The sequence below is a fragment of the Homarus americanus genome, unplaced genomic scaffold, assembly GCF_018991925.1.
Source record: "Homarus americanus isolate GMGI-L3 unplaced genomic scaffold, GMGI_Hamer_2.0 scaffold37238, whole genome shotgun sequence".
Taxonomy (NCBI): domain Eukaryota; kingdom Metazoa; phylum Arthropoda; class Malacostraca; order Decapoda; family Nephropidae; genus Homarus; species Homarus americanus.
The window spans coordinates 20,671-40,030 of NW_024749760.1; the positions used below are offsets into that span (position 1 = coordinate 20,671).

Here is a 19,360-nt window from a genome sequence, read left to right on the forward strand (position 1 = left end):
ACGGACTCAAAACGAAACGAACTCAACACGAAACGGACTCAACACGAAACGAACTCAACACGAAACGGACTCCACGCGAAACGGACCTTAAACAACGCAACCTGGATTTAGAATAATGTGTAAAATACTAGTCGCATATTATTATTATTATTATTATTATTATTATTATTATTATTATTATTATTATTATTAACATTATCATCATCATCATTCTTGTTATTTAATACCGGTTATTATTATTATTATTATTATTATTATTATTATTATTATTATTACTACTATCATTATTATTTTATTGTTATTATTATTATTGTTATTTGTTATTGGTAATTATTATTGTTCGTATTATTGCCGATGTTATGAATATTATTATTATTATTATTTTCATCATTATCATCATTATTCTTGTTATTACTATTATTATTATTATTATCCTTATTATTACTATTGATCAGAGATGTCGTCATGTTCCCCTACAGCGAGGCGGGGTCGGGGAGGCAGGAGTAGAGGATGGGTGTAGCAGCGAGGATGGTCCCTGGATGAGGCTCAACTCTCAGCTCTATCCCGTGGTGAGTGCTGACACACCCCCCTTTGTTTACCCTTAGTGAGCCGCCGCCCCCTTCCCTTCTGTATCTATCTATCAATCTATCTACCAATGAGTGAAAATAGGAACAAAATACCAATACAATACCAATTATAAGTAACGTAAAGCAGGTGCGGTGGTCGAGTGGTTATAACGCTCGCCACCTTTCCCAAAAGTCACTGGTTTGCGCCTCAGTCCACCCAGCAGAGAATGGGCACCTAACTTTACAACTAGGGAAGTGTAGGAGGTCGAGTACAGTGCCGTCCGTGCCAGACTACAGGACCCACCAAAATAACAGGACATTGTATTAATGGTGAATAATGGGAAACGATTAATTGGTTTTGGTAATAGTAAAAAATAATGATGTAATAGTAGTAAAATTAATTATTAATAAAAGGGAAAAAATAATTATTAAAGAATGGGAAAAATAATGTTTATCGATTAATAGTCTTCCCTCCTCTCCCCCCCTCCGTCAGACGTCACGTGACCTGACCTCCGTGAGTTCGTCTATGGTCCGGGCGTCCTTCACTGAATCCTACGCCGCCGCCGCCGCAGCCTGGCGGGGTCCTGCCGTCCACTGCCGCAGCCGCCCTGCCGCCGCAGCCGCTTACCTCCACCCGCACCCCTACCTCCACAAGCCAGAGGCGCACTTCCTTTTTCCCGGCGCAGGTACAATGTCCCTTTCACTAACTGTAATGTTGACCCTCCCCCTGTCATGTTGACCCCCTTACTAACTACAATGTTGACCTCACCCTTCATAACTGGTACAATGTTGACCCTCACCCCTTCACTAACTGGTACAATGTTGACCCTCACCCCTTCACTAATTTAATGTTGACCTCACCCCTTCACTAACTGGTACAATGTTGACCCTCATTCACTAACTGGTACAATGTTGACCCTACCCCTTCACTAACTGGTACAATGTTGACCCTCACCCCTTCACTAACTGGTACAATGTTGACCCTCACCCCTTCACTAACTGGTACAATGTTGACCCTCACCCCTTCACTAACTGGTACAATGTTGACCCTCACCCCTTCACTAACTGGTACAATGTTGACTCTCACCCCCTTCACTAGTACAATGTTGACCTCACCCCTTCACTAACTGGTACAATGTTGACCCTCACCCCTTCTAACTAGTACAATGTTGACCCTCACCCCTTCACTACTGGTACAATGTTGACTCTCACCCCTTCACTAACTTGTTACAATGTTGACTCTCACCCCTTCACTAACTGGTACAATGTTGACCCTCACCCCTTCACTAACTGGTACAATGTTGACCCTCACCCCTTCACTAACTGGTACAATGTTGACTCTCACCCCTTCACTAACTGGTACAATGTTGACCTCACCCCTTCACTAACTGGTACAATGTTGACCTCACCCTTCACCAACTGGTACAATGTTGACCTCACCCCTTCACTAACATTTACAATGTTGACCCTCACCCCTTCACTAACTGGTACAATGTTGACCCTCACCTTCACTAACTGGTACAATGTTGACCCTCACCTTCACCAACTGGTACAATGTTGACCTCACCCCCTTCACTAACTGGTACAATGTTGACCCTCACCCCTTCACTAACTGGTACAATGTTGACTCTCACCCCTTCACTAACTGGTACAATGTTGCCCTCACCCCTTCCACTAGTACAATGTCTCTCTCCTTCACCAACTGGTACAATGTTGACCCTCACCTTCACTAACTGGTACAATGTTGACCCTCACCTTCACTAACTGGTACAATGTTGACCCTCACCCCTTCACTAACTGGTACAATGTTGACCTCACCCTTCACTAACTTGGTACAATGTTGACCTCACCCCTTCACTACTGGACAATGTTGATCTCACCTTCACTACTGGTACAAGTTCTCACCCTGGTACAATGTTGACCTCACCCTTCACCAACTGGTACAATGTTGACTCATCTCCTTCACCAACTGGTACAATGTTGACTCATCCCCTTCACTAACTGGTACAGACAATGTTACCTCACCCTTCACTACTGCAATGTGACTCACCCTTCAACGTTGACCCTCACCCCTTCACTAACTGGTACAATGTTGACTCTCTCCTTCACCAACTGGTACAATGTTGACCTCACCCCTTCTAACTGGCCCACACCACCCCTTCACAACTGGTACAATGTTGACCCTCACCCCCTTCACTAACTGGTACAATGTTGACCCTCACCCCTTCACACTTTACAATGTTGACCTCACCTTCACTAACTGGTACAGCCCCTCACAACTCTACAATGTTGACCCTCACCCCTTCACTAACTGGTACAATGTTGACCCTCACCCTTCACTAACTGGTACAATGTTGACTCATCTCCTTCACCAACTGGTACAATGTTGACCCTCACCCTTCACTAACTGGTACAATGTTGACCCTCACCCCTTCACTTTGGTACAATGTTGACCTCACCCCTTCACTAACTGGTACAATGTTGACCCTCACCTTCACTAACTGGTACAATGTTGACCCTCACCCCTTCACCAACTGGTACAATGTTGACCTCACCCCTTCACCAACTGACAATGTTGACCTCACCCCTTCACTAACTGGTACAATGTTGACCTCACCCTTCACAAAATGGTGACTCATCTCCTTCACCACTTCAATGTTGACTCCCCTTCACTAACTGGTACAATGACTCATCTCCTTCACACTGGTACAATGTTGACTCATCCCTTCACCCTGGTACAATGTTGACTCATCTCCTTCCAATGTTGCCCTCACCCCTTCACTACTGGTACAATTTGACCTCACCCTTCACCAACTGGTACAATGTTGACTCATCTCCTTCACTAATTAATGTTGACCCCTCCCTTCACTAACTGGTACAATGTTGACTCACCCTCACCCTTCACTGGTACAATGTTGACCCTCCACCTGGTACAATGTTGACTCACTCTCCTTCACCAACTGGTACAATGTTGACTCATCTCCTTCACCAACTGGTACAATGTTGACTCATCTCACCAACTTAAGTGACCTCACCCCTTCACTAACTGGTACAATGTTGCCCTCACCCCTTCACCAACTGGTACAATGTTGACTCATCTCCTTCACCAACTGGTACAATGTTGACCTCACCCTTCACTAACTGGTACAATGTTGACCCTCACCCCTTCACTACTGGTACAATGTTGACCCTCACCTTCACTAACTTTGGTACAATGTTGACCTCACCCCCTTCACTAACTGGTACAATGTTGACCCTCCCCTTCACTAACTGGTACAATGTTGACCCTCACCCTTCACTAACTGGTACAATGTTGACCCTCACCCCTTCACTAACTGGTACAATGTTGACCCTCACCCCTTCACTAACTGGTACAATGTTGACCCTCACCCCTTCACTAACTGGTACAATGTTGACCCTCACCCCTTCACTAACTGGTACAATGTTACACCCTTCCTTGGTACAATGTTGACCTCACCCTTCTTCCACTGGTACAATGTTGACCCTCACCCTTCACTAACTGGTACAATGTTGACCTCACCCCTTCACTAACTGGTACAATGTTGACCCTCCCTTCACTAACTGGTACAATGTTGACCCTCACCCCTTCACTAACTGGTACAATGTTGACCCTCACCCTTCACTAACTGGTACAATGTTGACCCTCACCCCTTCACTAACTGGTACAATGTTGACCCTCACCTTCACTAACTGTACAATGTTGACCTCACCCCTTCACTAACTGGTACAATGTTGACCCTCACCCCTTCACCAACTGGTACAATGTTGACTCATCTCCTTCACTAACTGGCACAATGTTGACCCTCACCCCTTCAACTATATAATGTTGACTCATCTCCTTCACTAACTGTACAATGTTGACTCATCTCCTTCACTAACTGGTACAATGTTGACTCATCTCCTTCCTTAATTGTTGACTCATCTCCTTCACCAACTGGTACAATGTTGACTCATCTCCTTCACCTTGGTACAATGTTGACTCATCTCCTTCACCAACTGGTACAATGTTGACCTCACCCCTTCTGCTGGTACAATGTTGACTCATCTCCTTCACCAACTGTACAATGTTGACTCATCTCCTTCTCAAATCCTCCTTACTAACTGGTACAATGTTAACCTCACCCCTTCACCAACTGGTACAATGTTGACTCATCTCCTTCACCAACTGGTACAATGTTGACTCATCTCCTTCACCAACTGGTACAATGTTGACCCTCACCCCTTCACTACTGGTAATGTGCCCTCCCTTCACTTGGTACAATGTTGACCTCACTTCACTAACTGGTACAATGTTGACCCTCACCCCTTCACTAACTGGTACAATGTTGACCTCATCCCCTTCACTAACTGGTATGTTGACCTCACTCCTTCACTAACTGGTACAATGTTGACCTCACCCCTTACTTCACTGGTACAATGTTGACCTCACCCCCTTCACTAACTGGTACAATGTTGACCTCACCCCTTCACTAACTGGTACAATGTTGACCTCACCCTTCATCTGGTACAATGTTGACCTCCCTTCACAACTGGTACAATGTTGACCTCACCTCCTTCACTAACTGGTACAATGTTGACCTCACCCCTTCACTAACTGGTACAATGTTGACTCACCCCTTCACTAACTGGTACAATGTTGACCCTCACCCTTCATTAATTTCAATGTTGACTCACCCCTTCACTAACTGGTACAATGTTGACCCTCACCCTTCACTAACTGGTACAATGTTGACCTCACCCCTTCACTAACTGGTACAATGTTGACCCTCACCCTTCACTAACTGGTACAATGTTGACTCTCACCCCTTCACTAACTGGTACAATGTTGACCCTCAACCCCTTCACTAACTGGTACAATGTTGACCCTCACCCCTTCACTAACTGGTACAATGTTGACCCTCACCCCTTCACTAACTGGTACAATGTTGACCCTCACCCCTTCACTAACTGGTATGTTGACCTCACCCTTCAATAACTGGTACAATGTTGACCCTCACCCCCTTCACTAACTGGTACAATGTTGACCTCCCCTTCACTAACTGGTACTGTTGACCTCACCTTCACTAACTGGTACAATGTTGACCCTCACCCCTTCACTAACTGGTACAATGTTGACCCTCACCCCCCCAATCACCCCTTCAATAACTGGTACAATGTTGACCCTCACCCCTTCACTAACTGGTACAATGTTGACCCTCCCCTTCACTAACTGGTACAATGTTGACTCACCCCTTCACTAACTGGTACAATGTTGACCCTCACCCCTTCACTAACTGGTACAATGTTGACCCTCACCTTCACCAACTGGTACAATGTTGTCATCTCCTTCTCTGTACAATGTTGACCCTCACCCTTCACTAACTGGTACAATGTTGACCCTCACCCTTCACTAACTGGTACAATGTTGACTCATCTCCTTCCTACTGGTACAATGTTGACCCTCACCCCTTCACTAACTGGTACAATGTTGACCCTCACCCCTTCAATAACTGGTACAATGTTGACCCTCACCCCTTCAATAACTGGTACAATGTTGACCTCACCCCTTCACTCTGGTACAAGTTGACCCTCACCCCTTCAATAACTGGTACAATGTTGACCCTCACCTTCATCTCTGGTACAATGTTGACTCACCCCTTCACAATGTACCTCCCCTACTGGTACAATGTTGACCCTCACCCCTTCAATAACTGGTACAATGTTGACCTCACCCCTTCAATAACTGGTACAATGTTGACCCTCACCCCTTCACTAACTGGTACAATGTTGACCCTCACCCCTTCACCAACTGGTACAATGTTGACTCATCTCCTTCACTAACTGGTACAATGTTGACTCATCTCCTTCACCAACTGGTACAATGTTGACTCATCTCCTTCACTAACTGGTACAATGTTGACTCATCTCCTTCCCGACGGTGCCACGTGGACTACTAAACACCCCCGCCCTCTCTCCGCCGTCACCAGGTCTAGGTTTTGGCAGTCTGTTCGGTGGGAGTGAGGGAGCGTTGAAAGCGTGTCGACGGAGGAAGGCGCACCGTGTTCAGCGACCACCAGCTGGGCGGACTGGAGAAGAGGTTCGCGGCGCAGCGTTACCTGTCCACACCTGAGAGGGTAGAACTAGCGACCTCCCTCAACCTCTCTGAGACCCAGGTGAGCATCTTAATTGTGTCAGTGGGAGAGAAGTGATCCTTTTCTACGTTTCGCTTCTTATCTATCTATCTATCTATCTATCTATCTATCTATCTATCTATCTATCTATCACCACCAATACTAAGTACACCCAGGCACAGTTCACCCCAGTAATATAAACACTATTGGGACAACATTTCCACCTGTTTCTGTAAGATTCGAATACGTAACAAGGGATCGAGAGAACTCCTTTTAGGTAAGGTTGAGTCTCAATGCATTTTTGGGGGCTATTTTGCCTACAGAGGGAAAAACTTAAACGTAAGAACCTTTGAAAATATAAATCCCCAAAGTAATATACTGTTACTGACAAAAGTACACATCCATCGCATCTATTTTCTTATACAGTCTCGAGTAAAATTTGATGCCATTTTTACTAACAATACTTAAAAAAATTTATCTAAGTACGCTAGAGTCTCAAGTACAGTTTAGACGCTATTTTTACTTACAATACTAAAAAATACTTACAATCCTTAAAACAAAATCTCTGGGTACAGTACAGACATAAATATAATATGGACGCCGCCATGTTTCTCCCGCCAGGTGAAGACGTGGTTCCAGAACAGGCGTATGAAGCACAAGAAGCAGCTGCGTAAACACACGGACGACAAGACGCCAGCAAGCAACAGCAGCAGTAGTAGTATGGACGGCGACACACAGCAGCAACAACAGCAGCAGCAGGCAGCAGGAGGAGGTAGTGGAACAGCAGGAGTAGGGGCCGTCCAGATGACTCCAGGGTCACCCCTTGATGTTGGTGAGTCCTGCTTCCTGCTGTATTGTCTAGATCATATCTTTGTTGTTGTCTCGAATCTCTTTTTTGTCTTGATAATTTTCTCGGTGATTTTCTTTGTTATCTTGATTTTCTTGACGATTTTCTTTGATATCATGACGATTTTCTTTGTTGTATTGGTGATTTTCTTTCTACTGCCCACTAGCGGTCACTTCTAGTACTACAGATACTTGAGGTAACTCATATTCTGGCCGTCACGACATGAGGGTGCCATCGTACTCAAAGGGTTAATACATCATCCTCAAAGGGTTAAATTATTGTCCTCAAAGGGTTAACACACCCAGGTCAGGTTTGATTATTGTTGGGTGCATTCTTTGGCGTCCAAAACGTCCGTGACTATCAGATAAGGTGATCGACCCTCTTCACACAGTAGTTTATCGTGACGTGTCTGTGAAGAAGGCAGCCAACTCGAGTACAACTTAAAAATCTGTGTAATTAAATTCCTCAAAGTTAAAAAAAAGTGGGAATTAATTACAAATTTTAATTAATATTTGAGAGTATTATAATAAGGGAGAATAGCAATAAAGGAATGTGTTACCAAAGATAATGGCAGCAGTTCACTCACACTTCCGACAGGCGGCCACAAAGTGCATAAAATCGTGAATAGGTCTGATAATTAATAATTCATATACGCAAATGACCCTGTGTGTGTGTGTGTGTGTGTTATCATCTCCGCCTAGTCACAGACACACACAATAACCTAAAGTTACGGTATGCGATGCTCCAAGGGAAAGACGTAGTAAGAAAATCATTGTAGTTTGGATCCACAGTTTATCACACGAAGTTTACTCTTGTTACAATGCGTTAGTAACACCTCTCGTGATGGCATTGCGGCCTGTGCAGGAGGGGGCCAGACACACGTATATAACCGTCTATATTAGTCTAAAACCACTATTTCTGACCTTTAGTATACCGCTTATTGGTAGCTTAATCATCGCTGTGTTCTTTCTGCTCTCCAGCGGCGATTAACATTACAATCATAATTCAATATTGTTTCTGCCCTCTAGTGGTGACTATCAGTACTAAAACCCTAACACAAATGTTATTTCTGCCCTCTAGTGGTGACTATCAGTACTAAAACTTTCGTCGTGGCCCTCGACATTCCCAAAGAATTTGACGGGGTACGGCACAAGCTTTGCCAAACTTCCCTCTTTTGGTTTCTCTCCCCCACTTTGTTTTCTAATCTAATGCTTCCTTGAGAACCGATCCATGGCAGTTGTTGTCGAGGGATCGATCTCTCGCTCTTTCTCTATCAGCAGTGGTGTCCCACAGGGTTCTGTTCTTTCACCTACTCTCTTCCCTTCTTTATTAATGATTTACTTCACACTACAACTAATTCTATCCATTCTACGCTGATGATTCTACTCTTCACTCTTCTTCACATTTTCCCTTCCTCCTAAATCTCAAACTAGATGTGTTTCTAGAGCTGATATCATTATTTCTATCAATGCGGATCTGTGCAGCATCTCTGAATGGGGAGGTAGAAACTTGGTTAAATTCAATAGTAATAAAACTCAGTATTTACCAATTACACTTTCTAAATTAGATGATCTCCCACCATTACATTTCAGGACGCTATCATTCTGCCAAATTCTGAAATAAATATGCTAGGCCTCACCATTTCCAATATGTTCTGGAAATCACACATCCTTAATATAGCTAAAGCTGCCTCCCAAAAGTTGGGAATGCTGTACAGATGCCGCTACTTTCACTCCTGAGCAGTTGCTCCAAGTATATAAGGGATTCATTCGTCCTAACTTGGAGTACTGCTCTCATATCTAGGGTGGCTCTTCTTCTGTCTAACTGTTAGATAGGTGGAATCAAAGACATTTCGTCTTATTAACTCTCCTCCTTTAGTCGACAATCTCTCTTCCCTTTCTCTACAATGTTGCTTCACTCTCTTTACAGGTACTTTAACGGGCAATGTTCAGTGGATTTGGCATCCTGTGTATCGCTGCAAAGCCGTGTTCGTAACACACGTCTTGCCCGCGGTGCCCACCGTTTCTCTGTGGATGTCGGTCACACGAGAATAACCCGTTATAGTACCTCCTTTCTTTCCTCACACAGCCAAACTGTGGAATGTCTCTGCCTTCTTCTGTGTTTCCATACTTATACAATCTGTCTCATTTTAAAGGGCTGGTTTTCCGGCATCTTCGTGGTGTAGATTAGCACAGTATAACCTTTTTCTCTATTTTCAATTTCTTTCTATTCTTATTCCCCCACCCCAGCGCCCCTGTTGTGGGTCGTTTGACATGTGCCCGGTGGGCTAATCTCGCAAAAAAAAAAAAATAATAATAATAATAAAAAATCCCAAACAAAAGTGTTCTTTCTACCCTCCAGTGGTGACTATCAGAACTAAAACCCTAACGCAAGTGTTCTTTCTGCCCTCTAGCGGTGTCGCCGTGCACTACCACCGCCCGTGACAGCGACATATCTCACTCGGACTACGAAGACGAGATCGACATCGTGGGTGTGCCTCCAGAGCTTCGCCACGCCCATCCTACACAGACACACCCACAGACTGCTCACTAAGCGCAATGAGATGTCCGCCCACCAATGCTTTTTACGTCTTTCATCCCCAATGTCTGGCACCTCCTACGCCCAAAACTCCTACGTCTGGCACCTCCTACACTCAAAACTCCTACGTCTGGCACCTCCCTACACCCAAACTCCTACGTCTGGCACCTCCTACACCCAAAACTCCTACGTCTGGCACCTCCTACCCCCAAAACTCCTACGTCTGGCACCTCCTACACCCAAAACTCCTACGTCTGGCACCTCCACACCCAAACTCCTACGTCTGGCACCTCCTACACCAAAACTCACCTCCTACACCCAAACTCCTACGTCTGGCACCTCCTACACCCAAACTCCTACGTCTGGCACCTCCTACACCCAACTCCTACGTCTGGCACCTCCCCCCAAACCCGCTGCACCCTACACCAAAACTCCTACGTCTGGCACCTCCACACCCAAACTCCTACGTCTGGCACCTCCTACACCCCAAACTCCTACGTCTGGCACCTCCTACACCCAAACTCCTACGTCTGGCACCTCCTACACCCAAACTCCTACGTCTGGCACCTCCTACACCCAAACTCCTACGTCTGGCACCTCCTACACCCAAACTCTACGTCTGGCACCTCCTACACCCAAACTCCTACGTCTGGCACCTCCTACACCCAAAACTCCTACGTCTGGCACCTCCTACACCCAAACTCTACGTCTGGCACCTCCTACACCCAAACTCCTCGTCTGCCTCCTACCCAAAACTCCTACGTCTGGCACCTCCTACCAAACTCCTACGTCTGGCACCTCCTACCCAACTCCTACGTCTGGCACCTCCTACACCCAAACTCCTACGTCTGACCTCCTACACCCAAACTCTACGTCTGGCACCTCTACACCCAAACTCCTCGTCTGGCACCTCCTACCCAAACTCCTACGTCTGGCACCTCTACACCCACTCCTACGTCTGGCACCTCCTACACCCAAACTCCTACGTCGGCACCTCCTACACCAAAACTCCTACGTCTGGCACCTCCACACCCAAACTCTACGTCTGGCACCTCCTACACCCAAACTCCTACGTCTGGCACCTCCTACGCCCAAAACTCCTACGTCTGGCACCTCCTACACTCAAAACTCCTACGTCTGGCACCTCCTACACCCAAACTCCTACGTCTGGCACCTCCTGCCAAAACTCCTACGTCTGGCACCTCCTACACCCCAAAACTCCTACGTCTGGCACCTCCTACGCCCAAACTCTACGTCTGCTTTCTACACCCAAAACTCCCTACGTCTGCTTCCTCCTACCCCAAACTCCTGCATCCCAGCACCTCCCTACACCCAAACTCCTCGTCTAGCACCTCCTACACCCAAACTCCTACGTCTGGCACCTCCCTACACCCAAACTCCCTACGTCTGGCACCTCCTACACCCAAACTCCTACGTTTGGCACCTCCTACACTTAAAACTCTCGTCTACAGCACCTCTACGCCCGGCTCCTGCGTCTGGCACCTCCTGCACCCAAACTCCTGCGTCTGGCACCTCCTACACCCAAACTCCTACGTCTGGCTCCACACCCCGGCTCCTACGTCTGGCACCTCCACACACCCCCAAACTCCTACGTCTGGCTCCTGCCCAAACTCTACGTCTGCACCTCCTACACCCCAAACTCCTACGTCTGGCACCTCCTGCCCAAAACTCCTACGTCTGGCACCTCCTACACCCAAACTCCCCCTCCCTACACCCAAAACTCCAACGTCTGGCACCTCCTACACCCAAACTCCACCGTCTGGCACCTCCTACACCCAAACTCTCGTCTGGCACCTCCTACACCCAAGCTCCTACGTCTGGCACCTCCTGCACCCAAACTCCTACGTCTGGCACCTCCTACACCCACACGTCCTATAGTATTTCTGCCATTCCTACTTTACCTTTTAGCCTTTTTCGTAAGCTAAACCCCGCCGCCAGCTATATAATGTCATGCTGAACACACCCTCTTGGTCACGGTAAAGTACAGTATATTATGTGTGTCGGGGCGCCCCAGTTCTGCACATCCTCTAGTCAAATAATTTGTTACAATAAACTTAGGTTTCTATTGCATGTAAGATTTGGCATATATGTGTGTGTGTGTGTGTGTGTGTGTGTGTGTGTGTGTGTGTGTGTGTGTGTGTGTGTGTGTGTGTGAAGGGTATTTTTAGGCTACGTCTGTATAAGATATAGAGACATATAATATTTTCCTGTATTAAGAACTGTACTGACTATTAATGCCAAAGAAATTACAAAATAGACTTACTATTCTTTACATTATACAAAGAGAAGATATCTAGTCGTCTATCACAAACAAGAAAACAATATTAGTCATATAAGAACAAACAAAATTGGTTGTATCACTCTGGAAGGTTTTTAAGTCAGTTGTTCTTCGACGTCAATGGGAATTACATAATGGATCTAATTAGCTCGAGTCCCAGTGCAAATATGATGCCTTGTTGATCTAAATAGCTCCGTATCGTATAGCTAAAACTGACCAATTAGAGAGCGTCACATCCTCACTAATAAACAAAGTCAACTTGTGAATCTTTGGAAAATTAAACCCACAGCTAAGTTCTGGTCACACGCCGTAAGAGAGTCAAGTGTTTCGTCGTTAAGTTGTGACGTACTGATGATGGTTACACACACTGTACGCGTATATTATTTGTTCGTCAGAGGTCCAGTGTAGCTGTATGGTTATGGTTTGGATCCTTTTAAAGTAGTCCTTCCTCTTTTAGGTTTAGGCTCACGTTATAACTCCTGCTGTGCGTGTTGGGTCGTTTTCTAGTCGTTCTTCAAGTCAAGGATCCTCTTGTAGTCCAACTTAAGGTCTTGGATCCTCTTTAGGCCTAAGGTATTGAAACTGTGTTAAGTCCACCGTAAGGTCTTGAATCACCTTCTAGTCCCTGTAAGGTCTTAGACCTTCTTAAGAGTCTATATTAAGGTCTTGAATCACCTTCTAGTTCATCCCAAGGTCTTGAATCGTTTTTATATGCCCCTTTAACCTCTGGAGTTTTCTAATGGGCTTGGATACATTTTAAGACCATCTCTCTATCATAAATATATATTTATTTACTAATTTATTCTGTAATTTATGTGTCTTATTACATCTGCAATGTTACAAAGACGAAAGAATGTATTTTTACACATCAAATGTGTGAATACATAATATTATGTGTATGTGGCGAAAACACATGTGTACAAAACTAACAATGACATCCTGAATCCTTTGTATATATATTGTTATTCACATGCAGTTACGGACAACATTCCCGCCACACTTCTGGCATTATCTGGCATCTCCTCAGGGGATAAGTGGCATTATAATATGTACTTCCCAAGGTAAAGATATACCATTTATATAAGTGTCGTTTCTCATGTTGTTAATCTTGGCAGCGTTCACCAAGCATTGTACTGTATATATATATATCAAGAAGAGCGGCGTCCAGCGGTTAGGACCCAGTACACTATTATCACCCACCAGTCCTGTGATGTACACGCCAGATACTGCCAATTGTCCACGGAATTTTGATCAAAACTTTACACACGAATAACAACTTCACTCCCGATTCTAAATTAAGTCTCTGTTGTGTGTGTGTGTGTGTGTGTGTGTGTGTGTGTGTGTGTGTGTGTGTGTGTGTGTGTGGATGATACACACCTTGCCGAAGTCAATGACCCTTGTATCTTTTTCATCCGGGAGTATCTTTTGTACAGTTTAAACGGTTGACGTCTTCACCAAAGTATCTTTTTAAGCAACGTATCTTTATTTCCAAGTATTCTTTAACCAATGTATTTTTTTAAAGCAAAGTTTCACTCAAATACCTACCCACCAATGTATCTTTTAACCAAGATATCTTCCCACCAATGTATCTTTTAACCAAGATATCTTCCCACCAATGTATTTTTTAACCAAGATATCTTCCCACCAATGTATCTTTCAACCAAGATATCTTCCCACCAATGTATCTTTTAACCAAGATATCTTCCCACCAATGTATCTTTTAACCAAGATATCTTCCCACCAATGTATCTTTTAGCAAGATATCTTCCACCAATGTATCTTTCAGCAAGATATCTTCCCTGTGCCCATCTTTTAGCAAGACTCTTTACACCATGTATCTTTTAACCATGATATCTTCCCACCAATGTATCTTTTAACCAAGATATCTTCCCACCAATGTATCTTTCAACCAAGATATCTTCCCACCAATGTATCTTTTAACCAAGATATCTTCCCACCAATGTATCTTTTAACCAAGATATCTTCCCACCAATGTATCTTTTAACCAAGATATCTTCCCACCAATGTACCTTTTAACCAAGATATCTTCCCACCAATGTACCTTTTAACCAAGATATCTTCCCACCAATGTATCTTTTAACCAAGATATCTTCCCACCAATGTATCTTTTAACCAAGATATCTTCCCACCAATGTATCTTTTAACCAAGATATCTTCCCACCAATGTATCTTTTAACCAAGATATCTTCCCACCAATGTATCTTTTAACCAAGATATCTTCCCACCAATGTATCTTTTAACCAAGATATCTTCCCACCAATGTATCTTTCAACCAAGATATCTTCCCACCAATGTATCTTTTAACCAAGATATCTTCCCACCAATGTATCTTTTAACCAAGATATCTTCCCACCAATGTATCTTTTAACCAAGATATCTTCCCACCAATGTACCTTTTAACCAAGATATCTTCCCACCAATGTACCTTTTAACCAAGATATCTTCCCACCAATGTGTCTTTTTTAACCAAGATATCTTTACAACCAATGTGTCTTTTAGCAAGATATCTTCACCAATGTATCTTTTTAACCAAGATATCTTCCCACCAATGTACCTTTTAACCAAGATATCTTCCCACCAATGTATCTTTTAACCAAGATATCTTCCCACCAATGTACCTTTTAACCAAGATATCTTCCCACCAATGTATCTTTTAACCATGATATCAAAGTATCTTTCACCAGCACATTCCGACATGATAACAAACTCTGCACATATATTATTGTAGGTATCTAGTGTTGTCGTCCCTCACACCTCTGCTCAACAGTGTATGTAAGGTCAAAGGTCAACTGAGGGCACTGGCACTGCATGGTTGGGGTCAGGTTGGTCAATTGTTGCCACCGACCTCTCAACCAGGCACTGTTGCAAGGTCTAAGGTCAACTGATAGCACTGACCTCTCAATCAGGCACTTATAAGGTCAGGTCATCAATTAGTAGTGCGACCCTAATTGCCAACAGTCTATATACGATGTTTTCCCTCAGCAAGAAAAACAAATTATGAAAATAGTTAATAAAGTTATGTATACCTGTACTTCCAAATACACACCTGATATACTTTCTCATAATGCACTGTTGACAATAAACTTTTCCCTTATGTCATAATAATACTTTCACATATCACCAATAACATATACCTGTACTGGGTGAGTTATAACAATGTCCAGTGGTAATTGTTATTAATTATGTATCGTTTATTGTGATGGATTTCTTCCGGTGAATAATTGAATTAAAAAGATGAATAACTTCTAAGGGAATACAGCTACAGTGTTAATAAGTAATACAATACCCATATTAATATACCTAACAATAATCTAGAAAACAATAGATAACTACCATAACATCACCTCTGATAACTGGGCAATTACAGGCTTCAGTTTTAAAGATTACCAAATATATTATGTGGGAAGAATAAGTCATAGGATTTCTATTTAAGACCAAATTCGGACACGTGTGGTAAGACCGTCAAGTGTCCGGAGTAACAACCTGATAACACCGTCAAGTGTCCGGAGTAACAACCTGATAACACCGTCAAGTGTCCGGAGTAACAACCTGATAACACCGTCTAGTGTCCAGAGTAACAACCTGATAACACCGTCAAGTGTCCAGAGTAACAACCTGATAACACCGTCAAGTGTCCGGAGTAACAACCTGATAACACCATCAAGTGTCCGGAGTAACAACCTGATAACACCATCAAGTGTCCAGAGTAACAACCTGATAACACCGTCAAGTGTCCGGAGTAACAACCTGATAACACCGTCAAGTGTCTGGAGTAACAACCTGATCTATAACCTGGGATTCGTCTAGTGAAATACAACAATGGTGTGTTGTTGGCCCTGTGATGTTGTGTAGTGTTGTGTTTGTTTGTTTGTTTGTAAATACTGTACATAATTCTGTGTTATCTTTTCGGATATTAATAAAGTATGGATCAAGAGAGTTGTATCTGTGTTACCCACCAGATCAAAACAATACGTGTTGTAGTTTGATGTGTTGTAGTTGTCAGGGTTGTTAGGAAGCCTTTACTAAGTCGTCGTTATTTTACACGTATAACTGACGACTTTTAGAATCAAAGGTTTATTATAAGCAACATTTATACTCTTGAAACATGCAGTAATACTTCAGTGGCGTTAGTAGACTAAAGCCGCGTATTTGCCGTACGAGTGGCCAACCCAGACTAAGTCAAGTCTCGGTGACTTCACAAAAACACATTGGAAGCAACCAAGCCTGGCACACAACTGATAGTTGTAAACAAACAAAAATTATCCAGACGAATTCGATATTTTTTTAGTTTAGCTGCAGCAAGATAAATAATTATGACCACCGCCGAGGTACCTGTAGTGGGCGGTACTCTTACCGATCTTGACGATTATACAAAATAATGTAATTTGATACAGGATCAATTGTCACTCGTTTCCGATAGTCATAACTTAGCCCAAGGGCTGAAGATGACTGCCTAGGCTAGAACGCTCATAAATCATGACACTATTACCTTAGGTACCCATTGTAATTATGATGAAATATATACATTATGCTGTCTGCAGCATCCTCAAATACCAAAGACAAAAAAAAATAAAAATTACGTGAAATATAAGCAGTTCCGGTGACTCAGATTGGCTGCGCCCGTGCATGTTTTCAACCCCATTTATACCACAGCACTAAATCCCAGCCAGGAATTTCAGGAAGGAGAAATTCCTTGCTGCACATACGGTTTTACCGAGCAGTGTCTACATTTGTAATTTCATGGTAATCTGAATTACTTGAATAAAAAACAGAGCACTCGTAACATGATAGACGTCATCTTTGTTTAATGTGACGTCACTGTTGAGCCTGGCTCGGGAAGGCAAGCTTGAATCGATGTCGTCTTGCTCTACAATACACCCAGAGCGGCTAAAGTCTAGGCTAAAGTTTAAACATGACAAGAAGAGGAATGGCTTGACTTTCTCTCTAGCCAAACTCAAGCTGGTGTACGACATAAACGGGTCTTAACATACTACTGTAACCCTACTACTCGCGTACTGTACTAAAAATACTACCAAGAATACTTTTAACTGTAGTGATACTGTGTTACTATTATAAATATCGTTACTACTACTAATGCTATGCTGCTTAATATTACATCTCCGGTACAAAACACCAACTGATAAAAGGAATATTGTTATTACATTCCAACTACAGTACTGTACTAATACACAGCTCCAGCTGTCAGCGTTATTGCTATGTTTTCTACACAAGAGTTACTGCTACTCGGTTGTACAAAAGTTACCAACACACATCTGGTAACACTGAAACAGGCACATCTTTCGTGACTCCCAGTACAGGTGTCACTGCAGGCGTCACCCTCAGTATAACATCAGCAAAGATCACAACAACAATAAGTATACGAAGCCTCCCTCTTAACAAATATAAAAACCCGACACGATAGCACCAGGCTTCTCATCGAGCGTAAACACTGTTCCCATTATTGTTTGTACAGTATATATTTTCGTGCTTCAACAAATAAGATCATTTAAGCACGCACTCTAAGTAAGTTGAAACACTAGATATAACAATTACTAACACTCAAGGACAATACAGTACGGTAATTCTTCAGGAGAGTCAGTAACAAGGAGCATTATTTAGATAAACGGTTCACTCACTTCTATTGTCGAATTAAGTTAAGTTAAAGGGAAAACCCGCAAGAAAACATCAACAACATTGGAAAGAGACGAGTGTACATATTCATCTAAATAAAATATAAGATGGCGACCAGTCATCTGTTTACGGGTGTATTCTCAACGGGGAAGCTTGATAACGACGAAGATGAGGATGCCAGAGTGGAAAACAGAGCTCGTACTCCCGGTATTAACGACAATGCCAGTGGTAAACAGAGCTCGTACTCCCGGTATAAACGACAATGCCAGAGAGGAAAACAGAGCTCTTACTCCCGGTATAAACGACAATGCCAGTGGTAAACAGAGCTCGTACTCCCGGTATAAACGACAATGCCAGAGTGGAAAACAGCCGACAATGCCAGTGGTAAACAACTCTTCCTCTCGGTATAAACGACAATGCCAGTGGTAAACAGCTCTTACTCCCGGTATAAACGACAATGCCAGTGGTAAACAACTCTTCCTCTCGGTATAAACGACAATGCCAGTGGTAAACAACTCTTCCTCTCGGTATAAACGACAATGCCAGTGGTAAACAGCTCTTACTCCCGGTATAAACGACAATGCCAGTGGTAAACAACTCTTCCTCTCGGTATAAACGACAATGCCAGTGGTAAACAACTCTTCCTCTCGGTATAAACGACAATGCCAGTGGTAAACAGCTCTTACTCCCGGTATAAACGACAATGCCAGTGGTAAACAACTCTTCCTCTCGGTATAAACGACAATGCCAGTGGTGGCTTATGCTTACTCCCGGTATAGCGAAACCAATGCCGGTGGTAAACAACTCTTACTCGGTAAACGACAATGCCAGTGGTAAACAGCTCTTCACTCTCATTATAAACGACAATGCTCAGTATTAAACAGCTCTTACTCTGATGTATAGCGACAATACAATTAGATAAACAGCTCTTACTCGGTATATTGCCAGTGGTAAACAGCTCTTACTCGGTATAAACGACAATGCCAGTGGTAAACAGCTCGTACTCTCCCGGTATAAACGACAATGCCGGTGGTAAACGGCTCTTACTCCCGGTATAAACGACAATGCCAGTGTTAAACAACTCTTGCTCCCGGTATAAACGACAATGCCAGTGGTAAACGCTCTTACTCCCCGGTATAAACGACAATGCCAGTGTTAGCTGTGCTCTTCCTCTCGGCATTTCCATAAACGACAATGCCAGTGGTAAACAGCTCTTACTCATTATAAGCGACAATGCCAGTGGTAAACAACTCTTTCTCGGTATAAACGACAATGCCGGTGGTAAACAACTCTTCCTCTCATTTTCAGCAACCAATGCCAGTGGTAA

The 19,360-nt window shown here is 43.6% G+C and overlaps 2 protein-coding genes across 2 annotated transcripts; both read left to right on the forward strand.

The window, feature by feature from the left end:
• The first annotated feature begins 1,092 nt into the window (after positions 1–1,092).
• LOC121853741 (brain-specific homeobox protein homolog) lies at positions 1,093–10,337 on the forward strand. Its single transcript, XM_042348082.1, is given in 5 exon segments — positions 1,093–1,252; positions 6,554–6,617; positions 6,619–6,739; positions 7,319–7,529; positions 9,958–10,337. Coding segments are annotated over 5 exon segments (696 nt in total). The 3' UTR covers positions 10,098–10,337.
• Positions 10,147–12,060, forward strand: LOC121853739 (mucin-2-like). The gene has a single exon (XM_042348080.1). The coding sequence runs from the start codon at positions 10,147–10,149 to the stop codon at positions 12,058–12,060; it is 1,914 nt and encodes a 637-aa protein (XP_042204014.1).
• Positions 12,061–19,360: the final 7,300 nt, after the last annotated feature.

Bases quoted from the DNA above. Each gene is read 5' to 3' on its own strand.
- LOC121853739 (XM_042348080.1), top strand. From the start codon at position 10,147: ATGTCTGGCACCTCCTACGCCCAAAACTCCTACGTCTGGCACCTCCTA.